This window comes from Crocodylus siamensis, chromosome 5 (assembly GCF_052110815.1).
Source record: "Crocodylus siamensis isolate JL-2025a chromosome 5, ASM5211081v1, whole genome shotgun sequence".
NCBI classification, from domain to species: Eukaryota; Metazoa; Chordata; order Crocodylia; family Crocodylidae; genus Crocodylus; species Crocodylus siamensis.
In genome coordinates, this window is record NC_143399.1 from 205,270,073 (window position 1) to 205,297,674 (window position 27,602).

Sequence of the window (27,602 nt, forward strand, 5' to 3'; positions counted from 1 at the left end):
GTATGAAACAAAGAAGCACTTCAAAGGCAGCAGCTGTAGGCTGCATCATAAGACTTCCATGGGCACGTCTGGCTGTGCTACTTCCTACAACTACAAGGTAATTGGTGTTAAAAAATATCATCTCTTTAATGACAACAATTAGGAATGTCCACTGCGATGCGTTCAGCAAGGAAAGATGCTGCCATTGGGGTTCGTTCTGTCTAGAGTGACTGGAAAGAGAACAGGAGCAAGCTGTGAGCGCAACCGAAGTAGAGAAACGTGGCAGAGATAAGCAGATACACACCAGCTTTGATCAAGGCAGAAAAGCACCCAGATGCTTCTTTGTGGCTTGCCAGCTAGTTCATTCCTCAGCGCACGGCTGGGGTGCCTGCAGCAGCCGCTCGCTTTGGTAATGTAACCCATGAGCAGGTATTTCTGCTCACGTTAGGGTGGCCAGGTCTTCTGCAATGTGGAAGATGTCCAAGGCAATCGCCACTCGAGGTTGGCAGACTACATTCGCTGTTGCTTTCCAGAAGGGAGATGGGAATATTTCAGCTGCGTGCCCAGCACTTGAGTCACCTTTTAAAACCCATCTGTTCAACCACCCCTCTCGCCAGCACGTGCTTTTCCTCAACTGACTGGCTGCAGAGAGAGGTGAGTCATCCCTCACAAAACGGGACGTCTTCAGAGCCTTGAGCTTATGGCTCAGTCTCCGTTGCCTGTCCTTTCTCAGTAACACATCACTGTGTGAGAGGAGGGGGTTGCCTAAAACAAAAAGAACGGGCTTTTCTGATATGCACGAATCCTCTCTCTGCCCATGTGCAGAGACCGATTCTGCACAGGCCTTTGCACTTGTTCAGATGGATGCGGTGAATCACGCAGCTAAGCAGTTAAAAATCCTGTCCATCTCAGCCCTTTCTCACGGTACAGAAGCACAGCATGAAAGTACTTCCAAGCCCAAATCCACCCTACAACAAAGCACAGGCCAAAACAATCCAGTCAGAGTGTGGCTTCCCGGCCACACCTCCACCCACGGGATCCTGTGCTGGCTTAAGCTATTTCCAGTTGCTTGTTTCTTGACAATAGTTTGTGTCACTGCCTGAGAAGCCTTTCCCAAGTCTTCCCCATTTCAGATTCTGTTGCCTCTCCTCTTTAATGGGATTTAAAAACAAGCCAAGGTGCAATTAAAATAATCACATGCTGCTAAAGTAGATGCTTTCACCTTTGCCGCCGAAGGACAAGTGCCTTGTCCCAGTTTTTTCATTTTGTTTTTACACAGCATGCAGTTGACTTGTAGAACTCATTGCCACAGCAGGTTGTAGAGGGAAGACCGTATAATCAGGTGTGAAACAGGGACCAGACAAATTACAGGGGACAGGTCCATTGGGAGCTATTAAAATAGAACCATCAGGATGTGACCTCTGATGTCCCTTAACCAATGATATTGGATACCAGAGAGGATCTGGCAGGGGAAGGAGTCTACCAATGTTCAGAAGACTAAGGTCCTCCACCAACAAGCTCCCAATGAACAGTCCCCAGCTCCAGTAATCCAGGTCCATGGTGAGACTCTGGAGAACACCAAGTATTTCCCGTATCTTGGAAGCCATCTCTCACACAAGGCCAACATCAACGAAGAAATCCAATGCTGCCTCAAATGTGCAAGTGCAGCCTTTGGATGGCTGAAGAAACAGGTGTTTGTGATATCAGATCCAAAACCAAGCTCATGGTTTATTAAGCAGTTGTGATCCCCGTGGACAACATGCAGGAGACACCTCAAGAAGTACCAGCAATGCTGCCTGATGAAGATCCTTTGAACCAGTGGGAAGACAGGTGCACCGACATCAGCAGCCTCTCACAAGAAAATACCACAAGCAGGGAGGTGATGATCATCCAACATCAACTTTGCTGGGCTGGCCACGTTATGGGGAAGCGATCCATATGACGGTCCAACTCCAGACTCATACGGTTATGCGTCATACGGTCCAACTCCAGACTCCCAAAGCAAGTCATTCTCCCAGCTCAGTCAAGGTGTACACTCAAGAGGAGGGCAGAGAAAGCGCTTAAGGCCAACTTGAAAAAAATATAACATCAACATCAATTCATGAGAGACTAATCGCCCAGGACCGCCCCAACTGGAGGAAGAGTCTGCTGCAGGGATCTCAGTACTGTGAAACCTCATGACAACAACAGGAGATGGAAAAGTGTAAGTGGTGGAAGCAGTGTGTCATGGACTGAACCAAGGACCCAGAGCCACCTGCCCCATATAGAAATAAGTGCCAGAGCTGGAACAGAGCTTGGTAATCCCGGATCCATCAGCCATCTTTGGACCCACAAATAAGACAATCATGGAAAATAATCATCCTTGACTGCAAGTGCCTGCTGGCAATGCTAGACATGCTCTGTCCATATGCACTCCCTCTCACCATCTACTACTTGCACTGTCAGAGACAGGATTGTGGGCTAGATAGACCCTGCTTTGACCTGCCGTTCATATTCAGTTGCTTAAGCCCCTGCAGTTGCCAAAACTTCTTGTAAAGAAGGAAGAATTACATTTCAGTATGACAGTTTTGCAAGCTGTGTTGGCTCTATTCCCACCTTGGGAATACATGCCCCATGAACACAAGATCATATTCTTACTGAAGAAGTGTCTGTTGTGGTTGCAACCGTGGGTGCCTTCTTGCTGTGCAGTAGCTGCTGAAGGCATACAGTGCTCTCCAGTTCTTTTAAAAGAATCCAGACGATACAGGAGTCTACGGTAGCAGAGAAGGAGGCAGGTTGTGGAATATACCATTATGGAAAAGACCACTTCTGGAAGGATTTTTTGGGTGCTGTAGCTTCTTTGAGTGAGTGTCCAGAAGCACGTGGCTTCTGGTGATTTGCAGCAGCAACCTCATGCCTTGGAAATGGGTGTTCACAATCTATTAAAAAAGATGCTCTGCCAAACCAGAAGGCCTCCACCCACAAGCACAAGGGTGAAGTTTGGCTGCTTGATAAATGTCCAAGATGAGAATAGAGACAAGGATTTTTGTGGGTGATGTCTTTTAGTGGCCAGCTGTACAGCTGGGAGGGATACAGACAAGTTTTAGGGTGCCACTGTACCCTTCTTCAGGTCTCCAGTGGTACCCAAAAACTTGCCTATGTTCCTCCCAACTATACAGTCAGTCCAGTAAGAGATATCACCCACAAAAATCCTTGCCTCTCGCCTTCTTCCTGGACCATCATTGCTACTACATCGTCCTAACATACCACGAGATGAAAATCCCTATAGAAGATGCCACAGAAACTGGGGGAGCTGTGGTAGAATGGGGCCTGATCTGGGAAGGCAAAAATCAGGTAAGTCGTTTTGGCATGGCAAAGAACATCATCTAGTTTAATATTAAATAGCAGCAGCATGCTAATCAGGTCAAGACTGAACACAGTTTGCTGAATTACATAGTCTCTGTGGACTGTGTCTTTGTATAAAAGGGGGGGTTTGAACTGGAGAACTAGATAGGAAGACTTCTCACCACCTGTAGCAGGCATACAGTCATGAAATTCAGCTGACTCTTTTAAACATCTTTGTCTCCAAATAGGAGGAATTGCAACTGCAGAATAAGGGCCCTTCATTGAAATGAACAGCATGTAATTACTCACCACACGAGACAGAGCATGGGGCAGAAGCCAGAAGCCAGCAGTGCTATATGCTCTATTAAAGACATCATATCAGCATCTACAGCCTGGATACAGAGGTTTTGTGGCTATGCAGCATGCACAGTTGGACCATGCACAGCTGCACTTCATGGCGAGAGGTTTCTGGGGCTAACAAAAAAAATAAAAGGATCGGGCATCTAAAAACAGTCAGTGTTTGCTGAGAGCGATGTCTGTGTTCAGAACAAGAGTATTCAGGGATTGATTTGTACAGACACATTAGTTGTCATGTCCTAACAAAGCTTTCAGAAAGAAGTCAGACACATTGTGGAAGTCGGGGGTCACAGAAACCCGTGAATATTTGGATGCAATTTCCCCACCGACCCTCCTGGAATAAGCAGAGCTCTGCAGCTCATTCAACCCAAACAGCATGCTGAATGAATCTTTTGCCTACTAAAGCCTTCATTGTGCTGGTAAACAAGATTGATGGCAGGGGGAGATTGGCACCTTATAGAGTAACTAAATCAGAGAGGCATAAGCAGCAGCTTGAGCCGTATTGGCTTTACGTTCCTGACAATAATGGCGGAGGGGGCCTTGAACGGAAAGGAGTTGAATACATCAAGATGTTTAAGCATTGCGTCGAGCAACAGAAACTAGCAGGTTATATGGAGAGTACAAGGGGACAACAAGACAAACCAATCTTTATAGGAGAATGTTACACTTTGCAAGAAACAGCTTAAAAAGGGAGTTGGAAAGGCCAGTATAAAATAGGCTCTTTTCGACCTTATCACTTCAAGGCAGCGATTCTCAAGCAGGGTGCCTGGAGTGCCTTGAGATCCTTACAAGGGTGCTGTGGGATGTGAGCGCTGTCGGGTGTGCAAACTTGAGTCACAAGCTAAACCCGGCGATTTCAACAGGAATCCGCAGTGTCGCACACATTCTGGCCTCTCACGGTCTTTCTGAGTTCTCCGCAACAGAAAAAGCGGCTCTTATTTTTTCTGCAGCCAACAAGGGAAAACTAAGAGCTGGCGTTTTCTGAGGGGGCCCGTGAGTCTAACAAGGAGCACCTTGGGCCTAAAATGGTTGAGAACCACCGCCCAAAGGCAAAGGGTGAATGGCGAGAAGCAGAAACCATCACTGCAGAAATTGCAAAGCCCAGTTTGGCCAAGCACTGCTCAGAAAGGCAGCAGGACTCAGCGCGTGACTGGGCTTAGCACGCCAGGCCTTGTCAGTGCCGGCAGGCATGAGGAGATGCCTTGGATCCACATGTGAAATGGGGACAGTGCCTCTCCTCAGAGAGGTGCATGTAAAGTGCACGGAGTTCCTTGCGTCTTCCTAAAAGGAAACACAGACCCTAAATACAACAGAAGAGCAGGAGAGTTTGTATTGCAGCGGCTAAACTTGCTGACATCTCACACCTACCTCCCAGCTCGGCTGAGCCCCCAGGATAGCTGAAACCTGCCATCGTTTCCTGTCGTGGCAAACGGGGTGGCAATGCTGCTGGCATCTGGTGCAGGGCACAGGGGCCAGGCTAACCAACTGTTCTTTGCTGAATCTCTTCATCCTCCACACTGCACAGAGCTGCTGCCGGAGGGGCTTGCACAGAAGCTGCAACCAAGGATGAAATCAGAAGCTGGGCTTTGTTCAGGAAGAGAGACGTGAAGCATAGCACTGCCTTGGGATGGCTTTGCTTACTGTGTCCCTGAAGCAACTCATCACTTCTATCGCCTTGTTCTCATCACACCTCAGCTCCTTGTTATCCTACCGTGCGCATTTCTTCGTGGGTGCAAAACAACTCGTGGTGATTTTTTCCCATCTAAATGGAAATGAATGCTGCAGGATTTCCATAGTTATATTGTCATCAGCTGCAAAGCTCTGGGATTCTTGCATCTGATTGCTGGGGGTGCTCCCACAGCGCCGTGTGCGGTGGAATGTCTTCTCCCCTATAACTTGGAAGGGAAATGACTAATTAGGTTATGCAAGTAGGCCGGGCTGTCTACAACACAGAATCATCCTATGCAAATATCCCGCAGTCCCTCGCAGTACCAGAGCCGGGGACAAATACACTCACATTTCTGGAGTGCATGTTACCCGTACAAGGACTGGTTCATGATAGATCTGGTAACTACCCTGGAGAAAAGCTACGACTCCACAGGTAGTATCCAAATGGTCCTGCCCTGATGATTCTTCCGCTTGGTAGTTTTATGTCTTGTCATGCTCTTGTAAGCAGGTCCCTCACCCAGCTTCTTTATCGAGGCCAGACAGCTCCCTGGCCGGGTTTACAGACTATTTTACCGGGGCAGCCTTGACCGCACAGGAGAAGAACAAGCAAACAGACAAGTATGTGAACTGCAGACAAAACCCAAGAGCTGTGGTCTTTCTTCAGACCCTGGGAGGCATTACATAGGCCAGTGCTTCCCCTAAGCCCTGCACCTCCCCTCCTCCTGCCCCTTGCCCTCTGCTCCAGTTCTTACCTGCCTCTCTAGCTCCACCCTCAACTACTGATGGGAATGGGATCCTATGACCCCAGCTGACTTCCTGCCCTTTGGGCAGGGGGCTGGACTCGATGATCTCCCGAGGTCCCTTCCAGCCCCGATGTCTATGAAATCTATGAAATCTATGATCGTCAGCCGCAGCTGGTCCCAGCCTTCCAGCCAGGCAGCCTCCTAACTGTTTGCTACCAGCCCCTGGGTCTCAGGCTGAGCAGCTCCTTTGCAGCTCTGCTATGGGGTACCCAACTTTTTTCCCTCCAGGATGGGACATCCTCTAGAGCCGTGGTTGTCAACTGGGGGTATTCGTACTCCTAGGGGTACTTGAAAAGGTCATGGGGGTACGCAGAATGAATGGGGAAAAGTTACTGTTTTATAGAGGTGCACCGATACATCGGTCCCGTATCAGATTGGCACTGATATAAGGAAACTTGACTGTATCGGCAATTGGCTTTTTTTGGGCTGATGTGGCCGATAGTGTGCCCAATAAATGCCCCATGCATGCGCATGGCCGCAGTGCAGCACAGGGGCAGCCAGGAGCGCAGCCTGGCAGCGTGGAGAGCAGCTGGATCTAGATGGCTGGTAAGTCTGTTGTGAGGGAATGAGACTGGGGCTAGGGCAGGGGGGCCCCCAGCGGCCAGCCAGCAACTGGGGGTGGGGGAGGGTGCCCAGTGGCATGGTGGTGGTGGAAGTGCCGGCACTTCTGTCATCGATGTGCTGCCGGAGAAGCCAATTTTAAAGGGGGCACAAGTGCTCTCTGTGCCCCCTCTACCAGCTGGAGTGCTCACTGTCAGGGGGGCACCAGCGCTCTCAGGGGGGGCACATGCCCCCCCATGCTCTCCCCTATGTGTCGGCTATGGTCAGGGTGGCACCGGGCTCTTCCTGGCGCGGGGGCTGAGCCGGGCTCTGCTCAGGGCAGGCAGCGGTGGCACTGGGACAGGGGGAGGAATCTTGGGTAGGAAAATAAAACAGATGAGAAGCATCTGTGCCATAACTGCTAAGCCAAGGTGCTTTATCAAAGAATTTGTTTACTCGTGATGAACTCTTTACTTCTCTGCCTTCCTTTTAACAACACAGATGACAAGAAAAACTGATCCTTCCAAGTTAGTCCAGTACCCCATGTCTGGATAGCTTCTCAATAAATTGCCCATTGCCCCAGAAGCAGTCTTGTATTCTCTGGGTGAATTCTGCAGTGGAGAATACAAGCTGAGTTTCTTATGACACAAGTTGGAGGTAACGGGCCACAAACTCCTGGAAGACCATTTCAGGCGTAACACTAGGAAAAACTCTTTCACAGTCAGAGGGTCCAAACTGTGCAATAAGCTCCCTGCAGAGGTGGTGCAATCGCCTACCCTGGAAACCTTCAAGAGGAGACTGGATGGTCACCTTGCTGGGGACACCTGACCCCAGTTGTCTTTCTTGCCTAGTGCAGGGGGTGGGGGCTGGACCCGATTATCTTGCAAGGTCCCCTCCGGCCCCTAACATCTATGAATCTATAAACTGTACCAGGAAATCTATGATAGGTATTTTACCTGATCAGAAAACACTGCCAGGTATCAAAGGCATGGTGTGTATTTCATGTCACAAAATTATTTGAAGCTTTAGGCTGGACTGGTCCAACTTTTGCAGACTTATTAATACCTCCATTCATCAGCAGCTGTTCTATACAACCCTCCACTATGGGATCTCAAAGGACTTTTAAAATTACAAACACACTTCTGAACAATCCTATTACCTCTGTTTTACGGATGAGATGCAGGTTAACCAACAGGACCCAGCAGTAAGCAATCCTGAGGCTCTTTTCTGCTTCTGGCTTTTCTAATGAAACTTTTTTCCTCAGAACACTAAATAACTTTGAATAGTTTAGCTTGTAAAACTGGTACTTTGCAACGGATGTACCAATAAAAATAATTACGCAAAAGGCAGGAACAAACTGTCCTGGGTGGACAGAACACAGGAATAAGAAGCTTAAAAGTGACTACAACAGGGGTGGGCAATTATTTTGACTGGAGGGCCACTGAATGAGTTTTGGTGTACTCTCAGTGGCCATACTCTCTCCCCCACCATGCTGCCTGGAGCTGTAGCACATCCTGAACCCCATCCTTGACCCAGAACCCACTGGCCCCATCTGCAGCATAGACAATGCAGGAGTGCTGACAGTGGGGGGTCACAACTCTGGCTGGGCTGCAGCCCCGCACCCTGCCATTGGCACATAAATAGATCCACTGCCTCCGCTGCTGCCAGGCACCGGGTCTGGCTGGGCTGTCAGCGCAGAAATCTGGGGGGGCACATACCCTCCCGTGCCCTTCAATCCATCACCTATGGTCCACAGCTGACACCACCGCCTGTGAAGAAACAGCCATGGGCATGTGCCAGCATCAACAATGGATGTGCCCGCAGGTTCCAGGTGGGGACAGGGGCATCCATCTGGACCCATGGCTGATATCGCTGCATCAGCATTGTGCAGAAGCAGTTCTGGCTGCCCACTCAGTGCGGCAGAAGCAGCCTCACCTGGCACCACGTGGCAGCTGGAGCCTCCAGCCACCCGCGAGCCGGATCCCATGAGTTGGCAGCTGCCTACCCACAAGCTGGATACTATTGGTTGGCTGGCTGGGTTTGGCCCATGGCCCATATTTTGCCCACCCCTGGGCTAGAACATAAATAGGAACAATGCAAGAAATGTCATTGTAGGCATTCAACACATTCTCCTGCCTCTGTAGCCTAACACAAAAAAGAGAGAGGGTTCCTGTTTTGAAAACAGAAAATTGGAAGAGAACAGATATACACAGTATTCTTCCAGCACCATGCCTCTTTCCATGAGGAAATAATTGCTCTGTGAACTTGCCCCAAATGACCTGATAATCTTCCCTTGGTTTTGCACAAAAGTACACCTAAAGCACTGAAAGGAAACTGAGTTTTGATGCTACTTCCACCAGGGTCTTTGCCAGATGGCTGTTGAATTGTCTGGGGCAACAAATCTAAACTAGGATTTGGGCTAACAATCCCTAAATTCCCCTCTTGGACAGGAAAGCTCTAACAAAAACTGAGCTGGAAGTGAGTATTAAGGGAGACAACCCAGACTGGAGGGGATAAACAGCAGATTGGCCTCTACCAGGGCACAGAACACGCACCCTGATAATAGTATTTTAGTGCCTAGATTTCTTAGCAATTTAACATTTACTATTTAAAAAACGTATGTCTACTAGATGCCAGAGGAAACATCTCCAATCACTTGAACATTCAAATAGATTATCATAAAGGTTTCTTTCCGGCTCTTGAAGAAACATGAATAATTAACTAAATCAGAACTTTGGAATATTTTCCCATTGGTCAGGACATGTCACCTCTAGCTAATTTTCTACACACAGTAATCAGCGTCTAGCTTTCCAACAAGGATGGGGCTGAGAAAGCAGACATTTCTGCAGCCCAAACAGGCATAGTTACAATTGCAAGCATTAAAAACAAGTTTTCTGATTCTGCCAGGATGCTTGGTGTGGAAAGAAAGCCAAGGCATAAGCAGCCACCCAGCTGCAATCAAAGAGCATATTCAGCACCGAGGATAGTCTAAAAGAGGATTCTCAAACTGGCGGCCCACACGTAGTTAATTCACAGGCCTCAGGCTCCCAGCCTGGCCCACTCCCCCCATCTCTCCTGCTCTTGCATCTGCCATCTCCAGAATCCTGCTCCTGCCTCCAGCTGCTGCTTCTTACCTTGCTTCTGGGGACAGGGCAGGGTGGCAGATCTGAAAAACCTATGCAGCACCTCAGGGGTTGGACGACACTGGTCTAAAACACCAGGGGGGCAACTTTTTGGCAGAGGTGCCACAAATTAGCCCCATGCCCCCTTTGAATGCTACTCTGATCCCAAAGCCCCTACCTGATTGACTGCCCTGCTTTCTGCTCTGCCCACCTTGCCACTCTGCTGCCTGCCCCCTTCCTGCCCTGCTGCACGCCACACACAGAGGCTGCCCAGGCCACTGCCTCAGGTTGGCTGCATCTGCTCTAAAACATTATCATAGTTACCTGAATCCAAGACAACTTTGAATTTAAGATGAGCCCCCAAATGATAAACGTGTTATAGTTTTGCATGCCTAAAATCTAATTATTGGAGGGTTGTCTTAAATTCATCCCTCCCACTGCTGCAGCAGGAAAAGCAGTGGCAGGGACAAGGGCAGTGGCTGCAGCTTCAACTCCGGGCTCCGGGCTCAAATCTAAGACAAAGACGCAACAGCTTTTGACTCCCTGATGTTGAATAGGAGAAAAAACCTTGCCTTAGGTTTGAGTAAATCCAGTAACTTGATGCAACTGAACGGTCTAGAATTGCATCCAGTCCATCTCTGGACTCAACAATGACTCCTCTGTTTATTGGAAGCCTTTTCTCCTCCTATCAAGGGACTGTCAATGGTGGCAATTATTTGTGTTATTTATTAGGCACTTTCTTTTGGATAGAAAAACTAGGAAATGTTCAATTTTCCTTCTAGGGCAGGTTTCCCCTCCCCGATGAGAATATAAAGATATGTGCTTTATGCAGAAGTTTAATCAATTCCAATACTAATCAATTTTTAGACTAGAAATGGATTCATGGTGTTGTTTATCAGCAATGCAAGAAGCTAATCCAATTTTCACCTTTGTGCTCACTCTGTACATATAAGAAGGCAGTGGGAGGGAGTTGTAGTCATGTCTTTGGTCTTACTTTGAGTATCTCTTACTCCCCAAAAATTCAGAAGTCTTTGAAAGGAAGCACTGAAAGCCTCTGAGAAAGAGGGAGCATATTACAAGATACAGTATCTCATCAAGTGTATGGCAGAGAATAGGAAAGTACCAATTACAGATCATGCCTTATACTTAATATAATGGCATGTGTTCTGAAAATGTCCTTTATTAGGAACAAGAGTGAAACTTCCCTTCTTAAAACCTCTTTAGGTTGATAAACATGTTGCCTAAGAAACCCTATCTAAAGTTAACCTCATTAAATCCCAAGTAACTGTTCAGAAGTCAAACTCTTAATAAGATGAGGTGCTCACCCTTTCTAGCAATTATTGCTTCTTTAGTGATATAGGTTGCTTGATTTAATGTGAAGACCTCCCTTCACAGTCTGCAGACTCAGCTTTTGAATCATACTGGGGAAAAAAGAGTGAACAAGAGTAAAATGCACTGGAGTTGGAGAGATCTACTTATCAAATACAAGAGCAAGTGAAAATGCAATACCAAGAAACAGAAGTCCCTTCCCATCCCATACCCTGAATCCTGCCATCTCCATTCCTTCTGGGCACATGCTCCAATCTGCACCCTCTGGCTTTTCTGAGGGAGGGTGGATGAAAGCTGTGAGAAATGCTAGTAGTCTGTCAGGGACCTACTTTCCCCTTCCATCACATTTGGTCCCATCTATTTCCTTTGTCTGACCTATAAAAACAAAGTTGTCTCCTGCAAAATGCAACAAGTAGTTTTGAAGTAGGACAGGTTTGCCATGGTTGGGACTGCTCAGCATTTAACCTTGCAGGGAACATTTGAAAATAAGCATTTATATTTTGTAGCGTGGTTTTCATCATGTGGACAAAAGGGGAATTTCACTCAACATTTGCACTAGAGAAACCAATTTAGTTGAAAGAAATATATGTATTTAGGGGTACAGAGAAGAGATGGTTGTTAGAAGCAAGGTTTTCTTAGGGTGATTCATCTTTTTGTGGACTAACGGCATAGTTGGGACAGTGTTAGACAAGCAAGACACTGCAAGACATTCATCAGATGAGAATGTTTAAGCTGTTAGAAGGGGCAAAGGAGAGCAAATGAAGCAAGCTTGGCAAATATCACTTCTCCATTACATAATACAAAATGCCATAATCTTTATTAAAACAATACTAGAGCTTAGGAGCCTGCTGTTGTGGTTCAGTGGCAGACTCTTTGTCTGTCGGGCAGGAGACCCATGGTTGATTCCTGGATGTGTATATATCTACAGCCATCGAGGCACCAAATGTCTGGATTTGGTCTGGCCTTCGGATTCTGCCTCAATGGTCTAAAGAGGGATGGAAGATCTGGGCAGCCTCCACTCCTCCGTGCTCCTGCCTAGGTGTATGTGTGGACAGTCCTGGTGACCTCTCGTGTACATCGTGATCCAGAAGGGTCAATGGTTACCTGCTGCTGATAGAGTTCAGGGCACAGCCCTCAGAAGTTATGCTATGCTGGTAAACTTACCAACAAACTTAACTGTGCCATCATGCAGGGTTGCCTTACAACCCGAGCAAGTACATGATACCATCCTAGTTCCCAAAGTAAATGAAAGACATTGCAATATTTGTTTAATCCAGGTATACACGGAGATTTAAGAGTCTTATAATGATTTAGTATATCTTTATCAAATTACTGTTTAAGATTTGCTTTTCTAATAATTGATCAAGCAGCCATGTAATCCATTCATTCTGTTGTATCCCCCCATAAAAGAAACACCAAAACCACCCAGCAGACAAGGCTCTTTGGGTAAATCTGATATATTTTATTGGACCAACTCAAAAGACATCAGAATTACCCATTTCTTTAGACCAACACGGCTACACCCTCCACCCACAAAACCACCCGTACATTTGGGTTCCAAACAACAGTGCTTTCCATTATACAACTACGTGAGAAGTGGATGCACCGCTCTACTAGCATCTCATGGCACTGAAAAATTAGGAGGCTGTTAATTAGCCTCCACAGCTAGTTAAAGGAATACCCCCAAATGCTGACACGTTATACTTCCCTTGAGCGCAATGAAGCCTGTGGATGGATAGTTACCAGAAATCAGGGGCTTCACCTTGCAGACACACCCAGCTCCCTTTACCCAGAAAAGCAGTCCCACAGATGTCACTGGGGTGAGGAATGGCAATGGTTTTGGGTCTTTCACCTCAAGGTGGCAGATTGAAATCCAGCCCAGGCTTGGGCACAAAGAACCTGTTCCTGAAAGGTACCGGACACCCATTTGATAGAGAATAGCGTAGCCCAGGTTCAAGAGCAACAACATGTCTGAGATGAGCTGCAGGTTTTGTATAATTCCTCATACGGGTAAGGTTGAACAATACCCTGATTCCTAAGGCTGAAATTTGGTTTCAGACTTAAGGCATCTGTGATGTGTACGGTTCCAGCTTTGTTGGACAAGAGTACATATGATTTTTGCTATGCAGAGGAGGGCACAAGGACAATCAGGCACTACCTCCTAGTACAGGTGTTTCTGTGAAAGCACCATAACATGGCTCTTGCAAGGACCATCACCTGGAGAGACTGGAATGAATTCCTGATTAACCCTGTAGGTGCCTGGAGACGGTCCCAATTTCCCTTCTGCCTCCCTCTTGCTGTGCCGGTTGCTCCCTGTGTTTCCTTCTTTGTCTTCAAGCCCTGCATCAACTACAATTAAAGCACACAGGCAGGGCTTGCAGCAGCCAACCATTTTATTAGGGGAAAACGCAACAGCTATTGACCTCTGGTGCTTCATGTGAGAACTGCAGTGGCACAAATGGCCTCCATCTCCGGCCAGGGCCAGGCCTTGCTCTCCAGGACTGGGCTCTGCTCCAGCCAAAGAAAGGCCCAGACCCACATTATCATACCCAGCCCACACCTTTCAGCTGGAATGGATTGCAGGGCCAGGACCTGCAACATCCCACAGACCTTTAGAGATGGGATCTAGACAGCTTGGACCATGGACCTAGCCAGGGGACTCTAGTTGCCCCTTCCCAACCGAGACTCAGGGCAGCTTGCAGCATGAGAAACCGACTCAGAGAAAAACAGAATAAAGCAGAGACCCATGACACAGCCCCTCAGCCCAGCTGCGGTGAGGCAGGCATTTACATGAGTACATCTAGGATGTTCTTTTTCCTCTCATATACTTAATTTCCCCCTCTACACATCATTAACGTGGCAGAGCCACACAATGGCTTTATTGTGGATGCTTGTCGGGACTTCATCCTGGGTACCCGGGTGTGCTGCAGACGTGAGGAGGTGGTCAGCAGTCTGTGGTGCAACACCACACTCACATATCGGACTGTGCTCTAAGCTAGTCTTATAGAGCGTGGCATTAAAGCATCCAGCTCCAGAGTGAATCCTGTTTAGTTTAATCCATAAATTGTGGATTATGGATATAGGAACTTGCAGATTTACGGATCTAGGATGTTGAAAAGCAAGGTGCAGATGGTGAAGCGCATCATCACATATAAAGAACATCTATTTTTCTCCAAGTGAAAAGAAACTAGAAGCTTTACTAATAGGCCTGAGGACTGGATGAGTCCATTAAAAACTGAAGCAAAAGCAAATATAACTTCACTGGAATGAAAGAAGTATCTGCAGGGCTGTGAAACAGGAGCTCCATCACCAGGAGCAGGGAAGGGACAGCAGAATTGCAGAACAAAGGTTGGTTGATCAGTGGACTATCAAGACCATTAAAAGGAAGAGGGTTGTTAACACCTGTGGGATGACGAGTGTAGAAGGGATCTGAGAGGTGACAATGGAGTCCCTCTGCACTGCCTGACCAGGAATGCTGCTGTCACTGCCAGGCAGCTGGTTTCAAACTATGGCTGGAGCAGGACTCAAAGGGGAGTGCTAATGCACCACTGCACCCCCTGGGATCCACCTCTGGGCATTAGGCAGCCAGAAACACCCAGGCTCAGGCTGCCTCAAGAGGGAGGTAGCTCCAGGGCTGAGGGGTGGTGGCTGGCAACCCTCTCCCCCCATTTCAGCCCAGCAGACTCAGCACATGGCTGGTCCTTGCAGGAGGCTGCCCTTGCGGGGCAGAGGGACGGGTTCCCCTCGGGGCCTGGCTGTTTAGGGCTTTGTAGGTCACACCCAGTGCCTTGAATTGCACCCGGAGGGCTGGGGAGGCTGCAGGGACAGTGGCACTACTACAACAGGGAGCCTGTGGCTGAGATGCCAGGGAAGGGGTGGACTGGGAACCAAGTACGTGGGGCGCCCAGCACCGGCCCCCCCGCCATGGGCTGGCACTGGAAGCTGCCAGCCCCGCCAATGAGTGCGTCTTCTCCTGCCGGGTCACGGCCGGCGACACTGGCAGCAGGGAGGGCGCCGCAAAGGTCTGTAGCAGCCCAGTCCCGTACAACCACACTTTCCGGTCCTGTATAGCAGCCTGGTCCTATACAGTGACACTGCCCTGTCCCATATAGCAGCCTGGGCCTGTACAGCCCGGGCCTGTACAGCCCCCCGACCTCCCACAGGGCAGCTCAGTCCCATGCTGCCTGGTCCTATACAGCAGCACTGCCCTGTCCTGTCTGGCAACCTGACCCCATACAGCCCCCCTGATGAGTCCCACAGGGCAGCCCATATAGCAGCACCACCTAGTCCCATACAGCAACACTGCCTGGTCCCATACAGCCCCTAACAAGTCCCATAGGGTACCCTGGTCCTACATAGGAGCACTGCCCAGCTCAGCCCCATACAGCAGCCTGGTCCCAGACAGCAACACTGCCTGGTCCCATACAGCAGTGGTCTCCAGATTGGGGTGCGCAAATGATCCATTGGGGTGCAGGAAGAAAATATTGGAACTTCTATTTATATTTACATTTAACTAAAAAAATAAGAAAGAAATTAAACTTTACTAATATTTAACATGTGGATTGACACTGGCGCCCTCACTCGGTCTGTGTGTCAGACAGTCACATGTCACGTAGGGTATGCGAGGTGTCCTGAGGGAAGAGTGGGAGCTCCACAGCGTGGAGGTACGGTAGTACAGTGGGCAGTGGTCTCCAAACTTCGTACAGTGTTACACTGAGTAGTGCATGGATATCATTTATAAATAAATAACTATACATATATTCATAGAATCACAGAAGTCGGGTTCAAGGGACCTTGTAGATCTGCAAGTGCGACCCGCTGCCTGGGCAGGAGAAAAACTGGGCTCAAATGACTCCAGCCAGGTAGGCATCCAGCCTCCTCTTAAAGCCCCCCAGGGTAGGAGCCAGCACCACTTCCCTCGGAAGTTGGTTCCCGATCCTAGCCGCCCTGACCGGGAAGTCGGGATGTGTAATCTAAACCTCCTCTCCAACAGCTTGTGGCCATTATTCCTTCTTATGCCGGGGGGAAACAGTGTCTCCCCCAAACCCTTCCGGTCCCCCCTCGTGAGTTTATAGATGGTCACCAGGTCCCCCCTCAGCCTTCTCTGGTGAAGGCTGAAGAGGTTCAGGGCCCGTCGCCTCTCCTCGTGGGGCCTGCCCTGCTGCCCCCTGACCATGCGGGTGGCCTCCTCTGGGCCCTCTCCGTGCTGTCCACAACCCCCCCGGAAGTGGGCGCCCAGAACTGGACGCAGTGCTCCAGCTGCGGGTGCATGCTCCAGATGTTGTTACTAGCTGCATGATCAAAAAAGTTCGGAGACCACCGCCCACACAGCACCCCCACCCCCGCGCGCGCCAGCTCCCGCTGGCCCTGCCCCACCCCACTGGCCTCACTGGTTGCTATGGCGACACGCCCCCTCTCCCTCCACATCCGGTAGCCGGTCGGCAGGGGCGGAAGTCGGCGCGTTCAGTTCCGGGTCATGCCCCGGAAGCGTAGCGCGCGGGCGCCCGGGAGCGGTAGTCCCGGCGGGCGAGGGCCGGCGCCGCGGAGTTGCGAGGAGGTCGGTGCGGGGGCCCGGCGGGGCGGGGTAGAGGGCGGGGGGCCGGGCCCGAGGCTCGCGGGCGCGGGGCGGGGTCCGCGCCGCCCCACAGCCGAGCGGGAGGGCCGCGGGGTCGCATCCTCCGCGCCCGGCTTTGTGGAGACTCGCCGGCCCGGGCCAGACCCTCTGGAGCTGCGTCCGGCCGGGGGGGCTCAGCATCTTCCTGCCGGAAAAAAAAGGCCCCCATCGCCGGGGTCCGAAACGGGCTCCGGCATCCTCCGTGATAACGCCTCGGGGCGGCCGGCTCCTCGTGCCCTGTTAGTCGCGGGCGCGACGGAGCTCGCGAGTGGGACCGACCGCCCGCCCGTCCCCCCGTCGCGGGGGAGGCTTTCGTAGCTCGTCGGGTCCTTCTGACAGCAGCACGTCGTGCCCGATCCCGCGGGGTTTATTCCTCGTGCGATTTGGGGGGACGCAAAATAAGGGGCGCGGAAGCCCTTCGTCTCCTTGATGTCTTGATCTGGGTCGTGCTTGAAGGGACGGGAGGAAGATGACGGCGCTGCGCTTCGGTGGTGATTACATGGCTGGCAAGGCTAATTATTCTGCCGCCTATTAGGATGATGCTAGAGGTCGTTTGCTTACCGCGTTGACTCTCGATGCGGATTAGGTTCAGCGCCTGCAACGGATACCGGTTAGGAGAGGGCCCAGCTAGCGACAGGGCAGAAGTCCGCTTGATCCACGGTTTGAGTCTCTCGCTACACCAGAAAGTGCCATTCAATCTGCTGAGGTCCCATCTGACCCCGAAAATCTGTGAATTTCTGGGGCATTCGTCCCTGTGTTTTACCTTCTAGGTTGGCCGCCCAGTTTATCAGTTTTTAGCTTCATTTAGCATGGGGACTGCTTGTTAATCACCTCCAGTGACGTTTCATTCACTCACAAAAAGAAACACGATTACTTGCTACTACAGTGGTACTGCTTGGTCGTCCATGTAGACAGGCAGGAAGTCTTTCTCGGTTGCCTTTCCTCTCCACTGAGAGTTTTGCCGTGAATATTTAAGTAAGCGAGCAGCATTTGGGATCGGGTTCCTCATACGTTCTTTGGAGAGGGAATACAACTGTAATGAGTGTTATAAGTTGCAAGCTCGTGTCCAGAGTGCACCGATCTGTTACTGACAGCTTGGATCCATGCAGGAAAGAAGAGCCTGAACAACCAGACCTCCTGGAGCCAGCTGTCCTCTTTAAGAGCGCTTGGAGGTTAGATGAGGAAAAGGGCAAATATAGTGCCCAGCTTTAAGAAAGGAAAGGAGGAGGACCTGGGAAATTACAGACCAGTCAGCCTGACCTTGATACCTGGAAAGATCATGGAGCAGGTCCTCCAGGAATCTCTTGTGAAGCACCTGGAGGACAACCAAGGGATCAGGAACAGCCAGCATGGATTCCCCACAAGCAAGTCATGCCTGACCAACCTGATTTCCTTCTACGATAAGGTGACAGGCTCTGTGAATGGGGGGCAAGCAGTGGATGTGATGTATAGACCTTGGCTTTAGCTATGCTTTTGAAATGCTTTCGCATGACATTCTCATTCACAAGCTGAGGAAAAGAGGACTAGACGAAAGTAGTATAAGGTAGATAGATACATAACTGGTTAGATCACCTGTGGTCCATGGACCTTGGGGGTCCACAGACTGTGTCTAGGGGGTCCATGATCAATCAAAAGTATGTGACTACGTACACTTATAATTCAAAGGGCTCTGCCTCCATTCAAAATTTCCACAGGGGTCTGCACCTCCACTTGAAATTTTTTAGGAGTCCACAAATGAAAAAAGATTGAAAACCACTGGGTTAGATTGTGCTCGGCAAGGAGGCATTAATGGCTCAATGTTTAGTTGCAAGGAGGTATTAAGTGGGGCTCCCCTAGATTCTGTCCTGGGTGTGCTGTTGTTCAGCATCTTTATTAATGTTTTGGTTGATGGGATTGAGTGCACACTTAACAAATTTGAGGATGTCACCAAGTTGGATGGAGTTGTAGGCACTTTGTAGGGTAGCATAGGATACAGAATGACTTGGACAGACTGGAAAAATGGTCCTCAGTCAGTCAGCTGAGATTCAGCACGGAAACGTGCAAAGCCCTGCGCTTGGGATGAAATACTTGTATGCATGAATATGGACTGGGGAATGACTGGCTAAGCTGCAGGACTGCAAAGAAAGACCTGGGGGTGAGAGTGGACCATAAGCTGAATGAGCCAGCAGTGTGCTTTTGTTGTAAAAATAGCCAACAGCACCCTGGGTTGTATTAACAGGAGTGTCACTTGCAAATCAGGGAAGGTGATGCTTCTCTGCTCAGCACTGGTGAGGCCTCCCCCCGGAGTACGGTGTCCAGTTCTGAGCTCCACACTTCAGAAAGGATGTGGACAGATTGGAAAGTCCAGCGGAGCATGACAAAAATGATTAGGGGCTTGGGAAGCAAGGAAAGGCTGAAAGAACTACGGTTATTTAGTCTGGAGAAGAGAAGACTGAGGGGGGATTTGATCACAGTCTTCAAATACCTGAAAGGCAATTGCAGAGAGGATGGAGATGCACTTTTCTCCGTGACTATAAGGGATAGGAATAGGAGCGATGGCCTCAGGCTACAGCCAGGGTAATTTAGGTTGGAAATGAGGAGGAAATTCCTGACTGTGAGGGTGGTCAAGCATTGAATGGGCTACTTGGAGGACTTGTGGAATCTCCATCCCTGGATATTTTCAAGAGCAGGTTGGACAAACACTTGGTTGGGAAGGTTTAGTTAGGGATGGTCCTCCCTTGAGCAGGAGGCTGGACTAGATAATTTTGCAAGGTCCCTTCCAACTTTACTTTCCTATGATCCTGCCTATATGGAGAAGAAGCCAAATCACTTTTTGCCTAGTTCAGCTTTTCCATACAGTTTAAACTCTTTATCACTAAAATAAGGTCTGGCTTTATGTATATGCTGGGAACATCTCAGAGTGCTGTTTTCATGTAGCTCTACTCTGAAAAGGGGCTTTGCATTAGGTCTGATTCTGTCTCCCTGGAATAAATAGGATTTTTCTATTGACTGCATTGTCACTCCAAAAGTGTAATATTAACATCAATAATAATTACTGTTAACAATTACAGTGAATGATTAATATTTTAATATGAATATGGACATCGTCATCTGAATGGGAAGCCCCCCAGATCTGCTTCCAGTTTGTTACAAAACCCTTGCTGCTCTATCAGATGTACCCTAAAATTGTCCTACCTTTAAGTGATCAGGCTCAGTAGATCCTTTCCCAAATTAAGCTTTGTGGTCCTGGCATTTTTCTTGTTCCCAGCTGGACGTCCTAAGCTCCTGTTGAGGAAACTGCAGGCAAAGCTGCATATTGAAAAAAAATACATAACTTCTTAGCTGGGAAAAAGCAAATGCAAAAGAATTCAGGCTGCTTTATACGTGGAAAATTTTTCACAGGTGTATGCCAGTGTTTAAAAAAACAACAACTGAGAAATCATTGACCTATGTATTATGTTTCAGTCCCACATAACTTGAACTAGTCAAAATTCAAATACCTGTAAATCAGTAGCAGCTTTTATCCAGATAATTCCCAAGGCTTTTGAAAACTTTAATATTCAGAGGGATCACTTCCCTTATGGCTAGGATATAACACAGCAGCTGTTAAACAGCGTGTAGCCATACTGCTCAGCAAGCTAAGGCAGAAAATTTGAGATGCTGTGTTCAGATGAAGCTCCCCAGAATGCAGGTGTCTAAACTGGAATCTAGTCAGATCCCTCAGCTTTGTCTCAGCCCAAAGAGAGTGCATATCAGAAATAGTGAGGGAGCCTTCAGATTGATATTCTCTTTGAAATGTCTAACTTGCTGTCTCTTCATTCCCTTGCTTTCCTAGGAACCGGACCTTTTCACTCTGACAGAGATGATCTCGCTGAATTCCCTTAAAAAAGGTAAGAAGCTGGGGGAGAAGCCTCATGTCGAACATTGCTTTTTCTTGCCTGATCAACCAGCCATAATATTATTTCTGTAGACAAATACATCAGTTCCTGAGACTTGTTACTGTCCGCTTCCATGTGAGAAGGAACGCCAGTTTTGTCCTACAAGCTATTATGCCAAAGTGTCATGCTGCCTTCCCAGTGTAAGCTGATACCTCATTCATTAAATGTTTGTGCTGGAGGTATGTTTTTTCTTTTACATGCATTACATGGGAAAAGGAAACCTGCATAAGAAAGTTAGTAGCGGTGCTGGCAGTAGCTGTATGTCACATAGGGACCAATTTGGTCTTCCTGTGGTATGTCTTTTAAGGCGAAGGCAAGATCCATATCCAAGATGCAAATTGTTCCTAATGGCAGAAGTGTAAATGTAGGGTTCTTGGACACTAGTATGTACACAGCAGTGTTAATCCCTTTTGTCTCAGCTAGTAAAGCAAGATGAGCAGTTGTGAATGTTGTGTGTATCTGTGCTTACATCACATGCAGTGGGGGATTGTTTCAGTAGAACGCAGAAATTATAGGTTTTGTCCATCTGCTGTTGCACAATCATAGGGGAGTAGGGCTGGTAGGGACTGTGGGAGGTCTAGTCAAGCCCTCTGTTCTAGGCAGTTTAGACAGCAATGATCCCATCTCATACAAGTGTTTGTCTAACCTAGTCTTACAACTGCACAAACAGGCCTCTCGTGCAACTATTGGGCACAATGCCAAAAACATCAAGAATACCCTGACTTGCCCCAGATAAAGCAAGGGAACAAAGGCACTGTCGGTGTCCTGGCACTGTAGTTTGATGCTCTCGAGATCCAAGGAAGAGGACCATGCTCCCTGCTACAGAGGAAGGCACTCCCTCCCCTTCCCCTCTGAGCAGAGGGGCAAGACCCTCTAGCCAGGAACCACCATGTTTAAATCCCCGGAGGAGGATGCCCAGCCAGAATCCTCAGCTGTGGCTGCAGCCAACACCCAGTGCTTCTGAGGAGGGCAAGAAAAAAGCCTTTATCTGTAGCAACACGAGGGGGAAACTTCCTTCACAGTCATCCAGTCCATCTCTTTGACAAAGCAGGGATGTTCCCAAAAGCATCATTCTGAATAATCTGAGTTCCCCCCCCTTCATTTCATGCTCTTATGCATAGCTGTTGTAACCCTTTGTACTATTTAATAAGTTGTTTGCATATTTCAAATATTTGTCAGTAGTTATCATGTCCCTTTCCATCATTGTTCCTCCAAGTTCTGTATGTAGCTCTTAAGTCTCTTTTTCATAAGCCAGTCTCTCCCATTGGGCATTTTGTTGTGTTTTCTGAACCAGTTAACTGGTTTTAGAATGAGGTGCTTGGAACTGAATATAGCGATGTCTGATTGGATGCACCAGAGAGATACGGTGAGGGACTGTTATCTCCTGTTCTGAAGCAATGCCTCTGCTTTGATGCATGCGAGGCATACCATTGCATTATCTGGTTTCATTGCAATGTCATACTAAAAGCATTCATTCATTTGATTTATATACTGCCTTTCTCAACAATGTTATCAGTAGTCATGGCTTCCATATTTAAAAAACAAACTTTAGTGCTTTGGTATTTTGAGATATCAATGAATGTGATAGTAACAAGGTGAAGCGACATCAGTGGAAAATCTCGAGTTGCCAGCTTGGATTCTGGGCTGGATGGGAGGCTTAGAGAAAGCAGGAAGTCACTGTGAGGGGCTAGTGGTTTGTCATGGCCACCTGGGGATCAGGCCGCTCCAGGGATTCCATGGCATGACTGGGTTCTTTATTTTTTGAGGAAAGCCTTTAAGTTACTGTAGCTTGCTAAGAGATTTCTGCACAGTGCTGCTGCCAGCATCCCCTTTGCAAAGTTTCAGGCAGGGAAGAAGAAGGGTCAAGTGCAGCTCACTGCTGTGAGCCTGAACGGGCAGGCCCTGGGACTCTGGCTTTCAGCTGCTAGTGAAATGTTGTTTAAACACTCTTCATTGCAAAATAAAGGAGGCTCTGATTGAAATAACACAAGCTGTGACTTTTGGCATTTTTTCCGCAAAGAGATCTTGCCTTTTTCGGTGACTAAGCTTGAAAGTTTGGCATAGTCTTACCATGACAAACCACTAGTCCTGCTCACGATCTATCTGCCGTCCCGCAGCACTGCTGGTTCCTGGGTTTCTCCCTCCCATCGAGTATGTGCTTCTGATAGTCTTCTCCCACCTCTCCACCATTGTATAATCTGCCTGTTTTCGTTGTCGTGCTCTCTGTCCATGGCCTTCATCACCCCTCGGACTATTTCTCTATGTTTTGAGCTGTGAACACCAGTGAAGAACTTAAGTTTCCGTTGGTGACGTTCGTTAGTGGATATACTGCACCACCTTCCAAATAATTGCATAGATGTTATATATAATCCAACTTTAAATGAATCCAAAGGGTCTCCTGTAAGATGCATTTCTCCACCTGTTACACTGCCATGCACGTAATCCTGCCTGCCCGCTCCTTCCCAGTTTTCTATCCACCTAAATATTTGTGGGCCAGTTTGAAATAGTATTTCAAATAAGATTTGATGAGACTTAGACTCAATTCACTTACTCCATCTACTCTATACCCTTAATTTGGGCAACTTGTTTGGCAATGTTTTTGTTCCTTATAAATCAGTGCTTTTTATTGCTTATGGTTTTTGTCCTTTAGTAATACTTTTGTAATGTTTTTATAATAGCTTTTTGGCAACAGTAGTTAGATTCCTGGAACAATGATTGATAGGACCATTTTTCAATGTTTTTTTTTTTAAAGAAAATTAATACTCCATTTGTTTTCCCCCAGTTCCTCTCCAGTTCTCTCCCCCCTGCCCCTCCCCCAAATATTACTTAGGTGTAGTTAGTTTACTTAATATCCTTAGATGTAGCTAATCTGAGCCAAATTATTTTATGTTCAGAGTTTTCCAAGCATTTTACCTTTGTTTTGGGTTTTGTTTTGTTAAAGCCTTTTAAACGGTGTGTTTTTTGCTTACTGTTCACTCTTTTCCTGTAGAGGACAGGCTGTTGGGGGGTTTTTTGTTGTTGTTTGCTCACATAAAAAGTCTGAGAAATATATATCACTCCTTTCAATGTATTAGGTTTTTTGTTTCCAGATTTTGAAAGCTTTATTGCCCTCACTGAGTTCTTTAAGCAGTTTAATCCATGTCAAATCTTGGCTTATAGGCGAAGTATTTACTGAATAATATTTAGACATTTAAGTCAACATAACTCAAAATTAACTCTAACGTAGTTGAGAAATGTTAGAGGCACGCTCAGTTTAATTGTTTCATCGGGCATATCTGCTGTAAATAAACTTAAAGATGATTTCAAAAATAATAGTTTTTTAAAATAAAGTTTCCCTGCAGTGGTTGATACCAGGCATGACCATAGAAAGAAATTTTAAGCTTTAAATATTTACCCTTACCAAGAGTTCTAATGAATTTATTTTTCCAAGGTAAGAAAAATCCAAACATTGAATAAGTTCATGACAAGTAAATACATTTTTTAAATGCTCAAAATAATCAAGAAAGTTTGTACAATAATGAAGTTTGTTTGCAACATATGATGGTTCCGGAGATGACAAATGTGAAAGTGTCTGTGTATATCGCGTGCAACAAAACAAAATGTTTGTTTTTTCAAGGACTAAACCTCCTCACGTTTCTCCTGCTGGTTGGTACGATTCTAGCAGTCACATCTTCCTTCTTTTAAAAAAATAAAGACTTGCCCCATGAAAAATTGGGAAAGAATGGAGAGAAACGGACTCAAGTATGCAGGAGAAAAAGTGAAGTTGACTGTGTGCAAAAGTCACCAAATGCCTGTGTAATAGGTTGACGTGGCATCTCTTTCCAGTCATGGCTCTGGATAGCTTTAAAAAAAGGTAGGCTCAAAAATTGTGCCCTTTTCTTTTAGTTAGGATCTGGTAACCTCGGCATTCCCAGCCGTGTGGAGCGTGGATATCTGTTTCCCTCATTGCTGCTCTCTTGCCCTGAGTTCAGGGCAAGTGACTCGGCTTCCCCTTGCTTTGGTGCATCCTCGCGTCTGTAATGCTTGCTCATGCCCTAGACAAAGCCCATGGGGGATTCACAAAGCGCCTCAAAGGCTCTGCCTCCAACCCTGCACAGGTCCTGACTGCTTCCAACCCCGGACAGGTCTTGGCTGCTTGACCTCGCCTCCAACCCGAACAGGTCTTGGCTGCTTGAATGTCACATGGGGACACATGGTGGGGATTAGCGGGTGTTAAGACGAGGTTGGCCAGCTGCCGGGACAGTCTGGCATCCGCTCCAGAACAGGTGGGTCGTGGCAGAGCCCCATGCTTCAGGCAGGGGAGAGCATCTCTGCCACCCAGCACCCACCTGTGGCCCTGGCACAGATTTGGTAGCTGGATACCACAGACAATGAGGGTGCAAAGGGACCTCAAGCACATCTGGTGCAACCGGGACCAGTCCCAACTACGAAATCCCAGCAGGGCTTTGTCTGCCCCCGCGGGTCCCCACGGATGGAGCTCCCCACACCTCTCCAGGTGCCCTGTTGCAGTGCTTCATCACCGGAGTCCTGGTTTTCTCTGGTTTGACAAAAATCCCCAATTTTCAGTTTAAAAAAAAAAGTGACCCCAAATCCACATTTTGCCATGGTTAGAATGAAACACCACTAATAGATCTCTCTCTCTCTCTCATATCTCTATATGTATATATATTTATGTAGAGAGATCTCTATAAATACAGGTATCATATAGGTGTATATAGAGAGAGATCTCTGTAGAGATAGCTGTCTCTATAGATAGATGCACCTCCCTATCTCTAAAGAGATATCTCTATATAGATATAGTGATGTTTCATTTAAATCACGGAAAAATGTGGATTTGGGATTCTTTTTTTCAACTGAAACCCGTGGATTAGTTCAAGCAGAGAAGCCCGGGCTTCCTGGCCCCCCACGAGGCGGGGAGCCCAGGTCCTCCGGCGGCGCCAGGGGGCGCGGGGCGGGGCGCGGGGGCCGCTCTTGGCGCCGCGTCGTCGTGCGGCGCAGGCGTGGCGCGTCCTTTCCCCCCCCCCAAGATGGCGGTGCCCAAGCGGCTGCTGCAGGCGCTGCTGGGGAGCGGCACTTCTGGGCCGCTGCGCCGCTGCCGACACCGGCGGGCGGGGCCGAGGACGGGCAGCACCGCGCAGCTGCTGTGCAGCGCATCGTTCTCGGACGGCGCGGTCGAGTTGGTGGCGAACTTGCCGGAAGACGACTGCAGCATGGTGAAGGGTGAGCGGGCCGAGCCGGCATGGCACGCGGCCGCCACGCGCGGCGGGGCCGGGCCGGCAGCGCCGTCCGGGGGGTCAAGGTCACCCGGTGGGCCCGGGACGAGCTACCTCTTTCCCCACCGGCACAATTTGGCCCCCGGGCTGATCCCCAGGAGAGGGGCGAAGCGAGAGGCCGGGAGGATTTGTTCTGGCATTTCAGCCCCTGCGTCCTCAGTGGTTGAGAATTCGCCATCACACTGTCAGTAGCCAGCTGCGGTCGCCCGGGCCGGTCTGGCACGTCGAGGCACCGAAACGTGAACGGGAAACCAGGTGAAAAGGCACCGGCGAGCTTTGCTTCTGGGTGCTCACACGGGCTGGGCCACTCTCTTCTTTATTGTGCCATTGTTTCTCCTGTAGCGTTCCCTCGGCGTGCCACATCTCCGCGGCCCCGGCGACGGGGCTGTTCCCACGCGTGTCCGTGAGCGCCGCGCACCGGCAATCTCTGCGATGTCACCTGCAGGTCCGGCCAGCCAGTCGGAAGGCTGTGTGGGGCCGACTCGGGTGGTGTTGGGACCGACAATGCCGACCTTCCGTCGACTCTTCTCCAGTGGTGGAGCGAGCGTGCCAGCCTGTTTAGGGGAAGGTCCCGGGACATGAGGTCTATGTTAGATCAGCAGATTGGGTGTCTTGAGGGACTCCTTGAAAGCCTGCTCCATCTCCCTAACTTGCAAGGAGCGTAACGTTGACTTTAAGTTCTTTCTGCCATGAGCTGAAGGATTGAGTCATACTTTTGCCTTGTTTTACTGGTCATTACAGATATGCAAGCTGCATTTTTGATTTCAAAGATGATACCCAGGGCTTCTGACCCAGCAACATGGGATGAGGAGCTTTCCTCTGATTCAGTTTGGGACCCAGGAAGCTCTGAATCCAGCTCTCGATCCACGGGCAGCCCCAGGAGAGCGCATAGCTCGTGCAGGCCTGTGCTGGGGCTGTCTCACCACCTCGCCCAGCCCTTCTTGCTTTCTCACATCTTTGCGGTTTCAGTTTCTGTTACTGAGACCAGCTGGGCTCAATCAAATCCCTCTTGGAGGAGAATTACTTTATTTTCTGAAGCTAAATAGATCGGCTTTGCCAGTGCTCCCTTGCCCTGTGTGGCAGAGGCTTGGGAAAGTCTGTCACGAATGTGGAGGTTCTCTGGCAAATGCTGTGGTCCTAGTGATTATAACTCATACTTCCTTTCAGGGCAGAGACTGTTTAGGGCCCTGTTATTCAACCAGGGTGTTGTAGCACCCAGGGGTGCCGTGAGATCCTTTCATGGGTGCTACAGGGCATCATGTAGTGTTAGCACTTAGGTGTGCCAACATGATTCATAAAATAAACCCAGAGATTTCAGATAGGAAGTCATAGTTTTGGCCTGTTTGGTTTTGAGTTCTTTGCCATAGAAGACTTGCTCCAATGTTTTTCTGTAGTCAATAAATGAGTGAAAGCTGACAGCTGGTATTTTCTGAGGGGTGCCTCAAGCCTAACCTGGGGTGCCCTGAGCCTGAAAAGGTTAAGAACCACTGGCCTGGGGTGGGGGGGGTGCAGTCCCAAGCTGTGCCTACTCTATGATACCACCAGGATCCGGCCCCCACTAATGTAAACACTGTCAATACTCTTCCCAGGCATTGCTGCAAATGGGCAGCAGCTCCTTACCAACAAAATCTCCGTGGGAACTTTTTCCCTAGCACGTATTCAGATGACACTCCATG

The 27,602-nt window shown here is 48.6% G+C and overlaps 1 protein-coding gene across 4 annotated transcripts in view; it reads left to right on the forward strand.

The window, feature by feature from the left end:
• The first annotated feature begins 16,573 nt into the window (after window positions 1-16,573).
• The window catches only part of DHX30 (DExH-box helicase 30), a 40,406-nt gene continuing 29,377 nt past the window's right edge, over window positions 16,574-27,602 (forward strand). For 2 of the 4 annotated variants that reach the window (XM_090048005.1, XM_090048006.1), the window contains exons 1-3: window positions 16,601-16,679; window positions 17,846-18,141; window positions 20,551-20,605. In XM_090048005.1, the coding sequence (XP_089904131.1) occupies window positions 17,914-18,141; window positions 20,551-20,605 (283 nt within the window). In that variant the 5' untranslated portion in view covers window positions 16,601-16,679; window positions 17,846-17,913. Of the gene's footprint in view, window positions 16,680-17,845; window positions 18,142-20,550; window positions 20,606-25,654; window positions 25,874-27,602 lie in introns of those variants that run through there. The other 2 variants (XM_090048009.1, XM_090048008.1) reach the window with 2 other exon arrangements.